At 43.0% G+C, this 12,106-nt stretch overlaps 1 protein-coding gene across 1 annotated transcript; it reads right to left on the reverse strand.

Annotated features, from left to right (window-relative positions):
• Positions 1 to 2,649: 2,649 nt before the first annotated feature.
• Positions 2,650 to 8,427, reverse strand: LOC117371353 (class E basic helix-loop-helix protein 40-like). Its single transcript, XM_033967016.2, has 5 exons — positions 8,083 to 8,427; positions 7,903 to 7,966; positions 7,561 to 7,668; positions 6,363 to 6,486; positions 2,650 to 5,796 (listed from the first exon to the last, which is right to left on the reverse strand). Exons 1-5 carry the CDS (start codon positions 8,157 to 8,159, stop codon positions 4,859 to 4,861), a joined length of 1,311 nt encoding a protein of 436 aa, XP_033822907.1. The 5' UTR covers positions 8,160 to 8,427; the 3' UTR covers positions 2,650 to 4,858.
• Positions 8,428 to 12,106: the final 3,679 nt, after the last annotated feature.

The following is a 12,106-nucleotide window of genomic DNA, read 5'->3' on the forward strand; positions in this document are numbered from 1 at the left end:
CTTTGAGGGACAACAGAGGCAGATTATTGTAATGACGGTAAAATATTTACATAGCCCATGACTCCGCTTTGAGACGCCGTTTGAGCACCACTGGGCGCGGAGTTACGCTGCTGGAAAGTCCACAACCCGCTCGGTGACGATAGGATCTGACGCTATAGGGTTAAACTAACTCGCGCTTGTTTATGTGTGTGCAGCGCCCATGATGTGACCTAGAGTCAGGTGTCATCTGATTGGTTGTCCTGTATATTAGTCATGTGACTGGATGGATGATGGGACATGATCTACACAGAATGCCTTCGCGATGGACGTACTGAACACCCCTGATCTAGACTTTGATAAAAGACCTTTGAGTTTAACTAGTAGATGTTTTTTGAGTAATAAAGTCAAGTAGGCACTAACAGGTAAACAATCAAACCTCTCGATTTGTCCTCAGTAAAGTCTCGTGGTCCTGGTCAGGGGACGGTCAGTAGAAGTCTGGGTGAATATGTCTTGGAGTGATGTCTCCTTTCTCAAGAAATCTTCAAATGAAGTTCACAGATGCAGGTTTCCGATCGCAGCCAAAGTTGCAAAGTTTGCAGTGAAGACGCACCTCAGCACGTGGCGTCTGTGGACGGTCAGTGTCCGGCTGTCCCACAGGTCATCACCCTGTGCATGTTTGTCAAAGTTTTTGCGCTATATATAATTGACTAATGGTTGTGTACGATATATAGAAATAAAGTTTTATAGTTTTATTTTAAAGTGCATTTTTTAAATTTGAATTTGAATCACTGGGCTGTGTTTTAAAGCGCGTGTAACCTTTGATTTATTTAACATTTTTTATTTTATGTATTAACACATTTATTTGGGTCATTAGTGTTTTGTTTATTACTTTGTACTTATTTTATTAACAATATTATTTTTTATATTATGTTTGGATGAATTACATTTACTTTATAATAATATTGGTTGCTTCTTATTGTTATTGGTCCAGCGCATTTGAGGAGATCAGATAAAAATGTAACAAGTGTGAACGCGCACAGGGAGCGCACGATGAGTTAAGTTGTTGAATAAAGACGAGCTGTAACTGTCCTGTCGTGTTGGACTATTTAATCAAAGAAAACAGAAAGAAAACATTATGTTAAATCTGTCACCCGCCAAACCACAGCCTCAGAGACTGGATAGGACAGTATGTTAGGGTCATATATGTTTTTCCTGTTTTCATAAGATACTTTCCGCCCTTTACATTGCACTTATTTGCGCACACCTGTGAGGCGCAGATGAGGCGCACGGGCCAGTCCGCTGGGAGCGCAGAGGGGACAGACCTGTGGGCCCCGGGCTCACAGTCCCACAGGCCCAGGGCCCAGATATTCAGTAGTTTCCACATCTCACACGGGCTTATTCTGCGTGTTTGTTCAAAAGCAGCGCAGAGAGCGGGTTTACGCTAAAGAGCAGGTGTAAATCACAACGTGGAGACAACAACCTGCTGAAGTGAAGGAGCTTCTCACTGTTTCCAAAGAGAGAGGAGGCACAGCACCTACACTGAAAAAAGTCAAACATTGCTGTTGTTCATTAAATGTTTTTTTTTTTGTTTGTTTGTTTTTTTTTTTTTGTTTTTTGCCGTTGGATTAATTTAAGCGGAAGCAAAGTGCTGGGGTGAGAGATAATTCCGCTAAAGGTTTGGTCAGTTACACAGTGATTACTGTAAACCCAAATGAACAGGACTTCACTGAGGGTGAGTTGCCTCTTACAGATCTTGACTCAAACTTTAACAGTTTCATGTCACACTGTTGTACGTGATGTAAAACAGTACTTACATTTGAACGTGTACTGTGTAGTGCACAGTGGTCCCTGTTTATCGCGAGGGTTACTTTCTAAAAATAATAATTTTGTTATTCATAAGGAGAATTACATTCACACACACTATGTTAAATGCATCGTTCGAACGGCGCATTTAAGGGCACTTAGGCGAATTGGGACATCGGGCTGTGTGTAATGCACCAGCAGAGGGCGGTGTTACATGTGTTCAATGCTGGGTGTAGTGTGTGTGATACACCAGCAGAGGGCGGTGTTGTCCTATGCAGCTCATATTTGTTAAGGCTCCAGCTCCATTGTCCCATTGAACTTTACCATTAAACTCCATTATTTACAATTAGACCAACTCCACATTTAAAGCTGAACTGTGTAACTTTTCTGGCTTTCGCTTAGTATTTTATTGCTTTCCCACAGTACGGCATTAAACTGATCTGTCTGCACCATGACAAGCTGCACCAAGTCAGCTCTGTGGAGAGAGGACCCCACTCACAATAAGTGATACGCTTTTGTGACATGAACACGTGTGATTTGATTAATCCAACGTGGAGAAGTGTAATGCCATAGTGCGGGACATTCCAGGTAAAGCAATAACATCTCCATGACAAAGAAGAGGCACACTTTAGCAGTAAAGTGCCATAGTGTAGCTTTAAATTACTGTCTTTAAAACAAACAAACATGAGAAATTGATCAAAGTCACGACACAACCTTTGGATCAGTGGACAAACGCTCTCCACTGTCGCCCAAATGAGTTTTATTTTGAAAAGATGCAGGCTCCTCTTCACCTTCCTGTTTCTCAAACCTGAAGTGCTTCAGATAAAATAAGATAAATGTGATAAGAAACAGACACAGACACAACTGTTCCACGGGAAAAATATGACTTTAATAATACACTTATATTGTATATCAACATTTATAGACAAAATACAGTATTTACATCGAGCTTCTTTCAGGTAGGTCCCAAAATATAAAATCTTAAGTACCTCTTTCTATAAAAACTAGTCTTGAGTTTAAACATTCACGATCTCTCCTCCTCCGACTGCAGAGTCCAGTAAAACAGAGGGACAAAGAGAGTCACAAGGCAACAAACAAACACCGGGTTTGATTTGAGAAACGCAGGTCCAAGCCAGCACAGTGCTACAGTATACACACCGGAACACACCGGCATACACCAGTATACAACTAGTATACAACCTGTATACACACTAGTATACACACCGGTATACACCAGTATACAACTAGTATACAACCAGTATACACACCAGCATACACACACAATACATACACACAACACACACGGCCAGGCTCATGTTTGGACACACGTTGTGTTTTTTGTCAGTGTTACTACTTTATACATGTCAGATTCAAACAGTGGTGGAAGGTAATGAAGTACAAGTCATAAAGTACTGACCTGCTGAAAAGGCTGAGGGTTTATTTTGAACACATTCATAATTTGAACCAGCTAAAAAATATGTTAATTAAATTGTTTCTGTTGAACAAAATCATCACATCTGAAGCCTTGTAACACCTCAAAATCTAAGCAAAATACTTTTACTTTATAGCACATTTTTAAACAGGTGCTTAAATACTTTTTACTTAAATCATTTTTTTCATGTGATACTTTTACTTGAGTATTTTTTAGTAGTTTGTTTAGTATTTTAAGTAACAAAACTGAGTAGCACCACTGTTGGACACAATGTTCAATGTTCACTACTTTCTACATTTTTGATACAAACTCAAAACATCAAATATATGAAGCAAAATATATGGAGTTATGTCATTTTCATAAGAAGAAATGTTTTTGACTTCCAGCTGTGTCTTGTCAGGATCAAAACATGTCAAAAACACAAACTACTATCAAAGCAAACGCATTTTGAGTTATTTTGAGTTTACGATGTTTCTATGAACTGTTCGTTCATAGTTTTGATCCTTTCAGTGAGAATCTCCAATGTCACAAAAATAAAGAAAAAAACTGAAAAAAATGTGTCCAAACGTTTGACTGGTCGTGTGCTCGTCTCCACTCTCGGCTCTTAGCTCTAACACAGGTATCAAAAATAGAGATATACACAATATATGAACAATAGTTACATGAGCTGTTGTGTTTGAGGAATACTTGCATTCACGGTGGTCAGGTGGTCTGTACACACGTCGACACAGTGCGCTAGAGACAGTGCCTGGTGCAAAAAACATGACGGGCGGGCATTTTGGTGCTAACATTTGGTGCAAATGGGGGATGGAGGGCAGAAAAGTGGTGCAAAAGTGTCTTCTGCAACAGGTGATATCAGCAGCATCTTCAAAAGTCTCTCTACATTCAAACACGAGTGAGGGGAGGGCGCGCAAACTCGGTAATATACATTAAAGAAACATTCGGCAAGTAAATTGGCGACAGAAACGGGCGAACCTGGCCAGAAAACATCGAAATTCTACGCTAATTTTGGTCAGTTTTGAAATTAGTCCACGAAAAACCGCCTTGTGTGTTGCCAGATTGGTTCCATATATCCAAAGTTGTTTAGTGAGGATGATTGAGTAATTAAAACGATGGAATATACTGTGTTCAATTGTTAATTACTATGGCAACCCACTATGCTACGAGGCTATGGGTCGCAGTCTTTTCATGAGCTTCAGAACGACGAAAAGTTACGACCGTAGCCACAACATTTCAAAACAAAACAAAATTACATCTTTTGAGTGGCTGGTCTTCCTCAAAATGGCGGTGTACAGCAGGAAATGAAACCCATGACTCACCATTTAAAATATATAGTGTTTAATTTTAAATGAACTTAATTGTTAATCGCCGTCCTCAGTTTTCATCATTCTGAAATCAATGGATGGAATAAAAATAGAGTGGACTTTTTGGGGCACTTAATAAAGATTTGTAGCATTTTTGTAGCTAATTTTGTATGTACTGTCCTACCCGTTTTAAGCTGGTTAAAGTTGTATCAAAATTCAAATTTCGAATGTCTGGCCAGGTTAGCAACATTCCCTACAAAGCTTATGTGAAATGGCTCAGTTTTCGCTAGCTCCTCCCACTAATACTGTGTTTATTTAGTCTGTGTGAATGGTTTCGGCTTCACTCTTTGGTTTCCTGGTTGAGGGGTGGCACTTGCTTGAGCGCTTGCAGGAGGGCGGGTGAGTCCATGGGGGAGTGGGAGGAGGAGATAACGGGGGCGGGTGAGCCTCCTCTGGGTGACAGCACCAGGGAGGGGGCACCCGGGCGCTCGCCGGCCGGAGACGACCCCCCCATTCCCGGGTACAACATCGGGATACTGGCCCCCGGGTACCAGCATTTCTCCAGCATGGGCAGGTACGCTGCTGCGGAGGGTGGAATGAGGTAGAATGGCATGCATAGCGGATGAGGTGGAGGAGGTGGAGCGTGTGTTGGCGAGTAGCTAGCATAGCCGCTCGATGACGACGACGATTCGCCGCTGGAGACGTCATCCTCGGACGATTCTGCTCGTGGTCGCTTGTGTCGAGGCATCTCTTCTTCCAGCTTAATCGAGTTTGGTCTGTCGCTCAAGGCTCGTTTGAGATGACTTTCAGAGGCGTAGAACTCGGGACGTCCCGCTTGGGCCCTGGTCTCTCCCTTCTCCAGCTCGCCCCCGTATCCGCTGTCGGTATCTGTGTCACTGCCGCTCTGCTCCCCTCCCTGGCTGGCGTACGCTCTTTGGATGACGGAGACGCAGTTCTTGACGTAGCCTTCGTTGGCGGTGGGTTTCGGGGTGGGACTGAGCCTCGTTTGGACCTCTTCTGGGGAGATTTCGTTGTGGGACGGGTGCTGGTGGTGGTAGGGCTGGATGTTTTGGGGTTCAGGGGTGGGCGGGGTGCACGGCCGGGGCGGCGGGTGCAGGACTTCGGAGGCGACTTTGTGGAGGTGGGTGATGACGTGGGACAAGCTGAAATCGTGGTCTTGTTCGTGGTTAGCGATGAACTGGAGCACTTCTTTGGCACACATGTGGAAACCAGAGCGAAACATCTCCTCCGACTTCTCCTGGTTGACCACGGGCTGATCTAAAAACACAAAAAAACAACGTATTTTTAAAGACACACTATGGAACTTTTTATGATCGCAGTGCAGCACATTGGAAACGGTTTTGTTTGTAAAATTTGCCATATAATTACAATAGATTTGGATTTTGAGGATGTTACAAAAGGTCTTCACCTGCTTGTTCCTATGGAGATCTTAATGCCTTGCCTGGAATGTTCCACAGTATGGCATTGAGCATATCTATCTCCATGGACACAACAAAGTTCGGTGAAACCACAGGGCCAAGTAAGAGGTCAGATCTGTGCCTCTACCTTGAAAAACATGCAGCTGTAATGTAAGCGGACTTGCCTCTCCACAGATCTGACCTCTTATGGTGTCACCTAACGTTTTTGTGTCCATGGAGATAGATACATTCAATACCATGAAGTGGAAAGTTCAAGGTATACCAATAACATCTCCATGGAGACAAGCACGTAGCAAACAATCCACCCAAAAAGTGGCATAATTCACCTTTAACTCCTCTACTTAATCCCATTGTTTACTTCCATAATTGTAGTTTTTAAGCCAAGTTCGATGCTTAAATTCTTACCGATTTGTAGTCCATTTTGAAGCGCCAGAATCTTCTGCTGCTGCTGCTCCAGTAGAGTCGACAGCGTCTTCACATGTTTTAGTGTTAGCTCGAGCACAACGGCCTTCTCCAGATGACCCAAAGTCTGCAAATGATAAAAAACAAACAAATTTAGCATTTTAGCATTTCATATACGTCCCAAAACACCTCCAAAAGATCAGTGTTTATGTTATAATCTGACATTTGAATTAATATCTTTGTCTTAATAAGAGAATTATGCAAACAGATGAGACAAGAACCAGCAAAACAACTTAGATTTGTCTGATGTAAGTTCAGTGCTAACATTTACACGAGTCCACTTTATGTAACACTTGGATCACTTGAGTTTAAGGTTGTTTTGGCCTGACGTATGGATTTCAGTTGTAGAGATAGTAGATATTGTACATTTACTGCACAAAAGTCCAATCCCCAACACGTCAAAGCAAATAATGTAACTCCTTGAGGGTTTTAAGACCTATTTTTTTCTATTTTAGGAGCAGTAAAGGAGTCTAGTCTTATCTAACAGCTGGATCACTCGTTGAGTTTAAGGTTGGATTTCAGTATTAGATCGTTGATATTGTACATTTACTGCACAAAAATCCAGTCCCCAACAGTCAAAAACATATTACGTAATGTGACAGACTATCTTTGGAGTAGTGCAGGGTCTAGTATTATGTAATAACAGGATTACTTGTTGAGTTTAAAGTTACATTTGGACAGATTTTCAGCGTTTGAGGGACACAGAGACAGTTTGTTCTCTGCTACATCCATCCACTTAATAATTTTCACTTTTTACGTGGAATTTAACACAATTTTGACTGTTTTCTGAGAAGTAAGGTGATTCATTTGGACTGACAAACTAAACCAATAGCTGCATTTTGAGGTCGTTTCACATTTTTTGTTGGTTTTAGAGAGTTAAGAACAGTTCCATACTCGGAAAATCCCTCTACGTGCAAATGACCGCAGTAAAACCCGGAATTCACCCATCTCTTTTTTCTATTTTAAGATGTGAAAGTGCCACGCCCACTTTGCCTTTCACTGAGTTCTTTCTGCTGACGCACGAGGCGCAGGGAGCAACACGACCGCACGACCACACGGGGGCGCATTTCACTAACCACACTCCACACAGAACAGGTCATCCTACTGTTTCGAGCCTTTACGCGCCCGTGCCAACACTCACCGTGAGTTTGAGATGCTCCGGCAGCAGATCTTTGAGCTGCGCGATGCACTCGTTGATCCGGTCACGTCTCTTTTTCTCGATGAGTCTGTGCGGCAACTTATACGTGTCCTGGATAAAAATACACAAGGAAAAACAGGAAAGACAACTGTTGAGCGCGTGAAGTCAAAGGAGAGGAGGGAGAGGAGAGGAGAGGGAGAGGAGGGAGCCCGGGCTGTTATGTCATAGCAAGAATTAGGTCAGCCATTTATGGAGCTGTGGGAGCGCAGTGCCAAAGGGATCAGTCAACACAGTTTGAGTGAACAAGCTGCGTGGACTGCGTAATAGTCACAGAATATTACCCACCTTGCTTTCTTCGCCTCTTTTCATGCCACGTCTTGGTTTATAGACGTACATGGGGTAGTCAATCCTAAAAATAAAACATCAAAATTTAAATTACGCGGTTGGACAAGCAACTTTAGTGGAGCGTACGCGTGATTTTTAGAGCTATTGCATAATAAACAGGTCTTAAAAAGTGTAACTTACCCCTGCACGTCTGATATATCCGAGTGGTGTTTGGAGAGTGGTGGAGGAGGAGGCTGCGCGCTCACGATCCGATCCATTTTCCCTCCTATGTCCAATTACGCACTGAGAAAACTTGCAAGAAAAAAATCCCAAATCTATTCAAAAAGTTCACAACAGGTTAAAATGCGCACAAAAATCCAACAGCTGTCAAAAAATCTGACATTCTTGTTGTAGATGAGTTTAAGATGTGGGTTGTTTGTGCAGATAGCAGCGTGCGCCGCGGTGTTGGAGAGAGCAGGGGAAGACCGTGCGCAGCGTCGAGTGAAATACACCTCTCCGGCTCTGCTCAGTCTGACCCAGCTCTGTCACATGAACCTCACGTGTTAAACGGCGCTGGAGCCTCGGCCGTGGCTCCTCCTCCTCTCCCCGGGGCAGGACCGCGATTGGAGGGTGGACGTTTGGCGTCAGCGCGGAGGAGGAGTGGAGCTGATCCCGTGTACCACCACGCTGAAGTGTAGCTGAAGTGTGTGGAAACAAGGAGAGACGGAGCGGGCAGGAGAGAGCGCGCCACCAGCGAGGAACGTGCGGGCAGACGGCCAACAACAGAGTTTACGCCAAAGGAAGAACAATAACAACGTTTAGTCAGCGCCTAGACTCCAACAACAGCAGAAAGATCAGCGCGTAGACTCCAACTGCAGCTTAGACTCCACAGCATCAGGACTCAGCGCAGACACCGCACTTTACTGAACAAAGATTGAGTTTAAGTCTAGTTTAAATAAAGTAGGACAATTATAATATATTTGTTCTGTTTGAATGTTAAATGCACAGTATTTAACTTTCTGGCTATGGCACATCACCTGCATGACTCCACGATAACAAAAAGTTAAAGCCACAATTTGAAACATTTTCCATGGAGATATATACATTTTATAGCAAAGTGTGTAACGACGCGTGTTTTTCAGTGAAATAAACTTACCAAAAAAAAAAAAAAAAAAGCAAACATAAAACAAAGCAAAGGCTTTTATCTTTGTCTAAGTGCTGCCTAAAAAGTTCCATACTGCAGCTTTAAATGAACACACGGACAGAAACTCACCAGATGTGTGTTTTTAAACCGTGCGTAAAAGTTGTCCGTGCGTAAAAGTCGAACCAAAGACCGTGACACAGAGAACGCAACACACCGTGGAGAAAAGGCAAAGCAATAACTTCTCCATGGACACACGCACACACACGCGCGCACACCCACCCACACACACACCCGCACGCATACACACATACACACACACACAGGACCCTCCACCGCAAACGTTACACAGTGAATCTTTAACTTGTATCATGTCCATGATATATGTGTTTCAAACCATTTGTCTGCGTCCGATGGAAAAAAAACCTATTAAGTGAGATGATCTGAGCTGCTGTGGAGCATCCCGACACTATTTAGAGCTGCTGATTATAAAACATTAACACTGAGGAAGTTTAGGGCATTGACTAACAGGACGCACACGCGCACGTTCACAGAAGTTGACAAAAGCCTGCAAAGTTTGCCCATTTTATGCGCAAATACGCGAGTTCATGTAATTTACTCAATGAACGACACCACCCTTATCCCTGTTTCCCTCGCGCGGTTTTGGGATGACGAAATGCTAAGATAAAACAGGTCCATGCACGCGCCTCTGTTTGTTCAAAGGCGTCATGTGCAGTGCACGCGCCCCACGGTGTCATCATCCTGTGTGCACGCGCCTGAGGGTGTCACGAGGCGGTGCCGTTGTAGTGTCACGTGGACCCCTCATGGCCCCTGGATGCACGAGCTCTGTTATCGTCCCGGGACACGCGCGCACAGCCCGCGGTTTGACGCCACACCTCCAACTCCGCGCGGGGTCAGGGGTCACCGTAAATTTCAGGGTCGTTTGAGGTTTGACACGTGCGCGCACACACGCTCACCTCAGACGACCTCACTCCCCTCACCCCTCTCCTCCCCCTGCCCCCTCTCCCCTCCCCTCTCTGTCTCCAAAAGTGTAAACAAGTTTGGCTTAAAATATAAGATCTTAAAACACAGAACAACACAAACAAAAACAAACAAAACACATCACTGCATAGGTCCATTTAAAACATTAAAACAGGAGCAGGTGAGTGTAAATGTTTATCTCCACAGTCTTAAAGTGCATTAGTGGCACCAGTCTATCCAGTTTTACATGTCCTTCAAATGTTTTTAAGAAGCAAAATAACCAAAAACCTTTTTTTCCCCCCATTTCAGTTCAAATGCATCGAGTTTTTAGACAATCATCAGACAATCATCAGATCTAAGATTAAAAGTTCCCGTATCAAAGTTCAGGTTGACCTGCACAGTTAAATGTTTTGTTTTTGTGTGTATTGTTGTGTGTTTGTGTGTGGTCTCACTGGGCTCTGCCTGTAGAAGTATAAAGATAAATTAAATGTTCTGTGTAAAGTATCGACACTTAGCAGAGCCACTACATCAAACTGGTATCTTGAGTTACTAATACTGAAGTAAATAACACGTGCACACCAGAGGAGGGCAGACGTATGGAATGTGCGGGGGGGTTACGAAGATGCTAAGCAGACCAGAAGATCCTCTTTATACACACACACACACACCCACACACACCCACCCACCCCCACATACATACACATACACACACACACATCCCCCCCCCCCACACACACATACACACACACACACTCTCTTCCTTTCCGGAGAGTCCGTTGCTTCATTGTTCACTTTACCTGTGTGGAACTCATTAAACCTTCTGACTTTGTTTCAGACTCTTGGTCCTCTTACACCAGAAACAAACATTCTTACAACTAAATACTTCTGTAAAGTAGAAACGGAGCAATATTAGTCCCATATTAATAGATTCAACAATGAGTCATTTAGATATTAGAAAAAAGAAAAAAAAGACAAGAGACATTTATAAACTGAACCCTTAAAGGTCCTATATTACAAAACAAACTCTTGTAGCTTTAGGTCGTGTTCTAAAGTTGCTTCCTCCTCAAAAACAGACCTGGAGTTGTGTTTTGTTTCATTCACATGTTTGAGTAACACTTTATTATTAGTCTGTTACATCTCCAAAGCTCAAAATGCTCTGTTCCACCTTGTGATGTCATGAAGTGGTAGTTTTCAAGTTAAAAGCTCCTTTTACCTTCAGTTCAGTAGAGACTGATGATCCAAATGATTCTAGTGAAGATGTATGGAGTTTAAAAACAGAGTGGAGCACTTCCTGTTTCCTTTATCACCACATTACATCACAAGGTGGAACAGAGTGTTTCCTGTTTGAGAGAAGAGCTCAGTCTAAATATGCAGGTTTTGTGTGTTAAACATGTGTGAATGAAACAAAACACAACTCCAGGTCTGTTTGTGATGAGAGTAGAGTAATATGGGCCCTTTAAGACATGGTGTTTTCACATTAGCATTAGCAAAGTAGCATAAAACACATATTTATGTGGCTGGTGAAGCTAATGGAAACCCCCTGAACAGAATTTGCACCAAAACCAGGAAACACAAAAATAACCCAATGATGATAAGAATAGGACCATTTTGTGCGTTCACTTTCAAGTTGAGACGTGTTTGTTGTTTTTAGACTTGACTCATTCAACAGAGTGGCTCTCATCCTAAACGCCCCAACTATTCTCACAGGAGCGACCACATCGTGCCCTTTAACATGTTTTGAGACTGAAGCAAGAACGATACAGTTACAACGTTCACAAAAGAAAAGTGAAAGAAGCTAAAGGTGATGTGAAAAACAGAGCGAGTTCAGTTTAAATGTTTTGCAGTGGTCCAAAGTTACTCCTCACTTACCTTACGCACTCTGAGCATCCTATTTACTCACCACGATGAGATTATAAGCACTTTTCACAACTTTTAGAGGCCGTAGCGGTGTTTTATCACGCTAACAGTGCACTTTATGATTCTTGGACAGTATAACAGTTTATAATAGGCAACAGTAACTCAGTTGGTAGAGCGTTTTCCACTGAAGGTTGGTGGTTTGAATCTTGCTCTCGCTTCCAGCTATCAGCAAGATGGACCTTTCTG

This window comes from Periophthalmus magnuspinnatus, chromosome 5 (assembly GCF_009829125.3).
Source record: "Periophthalmus magnuspinnatus isolate fPerMag1 chromosome 5, fPerMag1.2.pri, whole genome shotgun sequence".
Taxonomy (NCBI): Eukaryota; Metazoa; Chordata; class Actinopteri; order Gobiiformes; family Gobiidae; genus Periophthalmus; species Periophthalmus magnuspinnatus.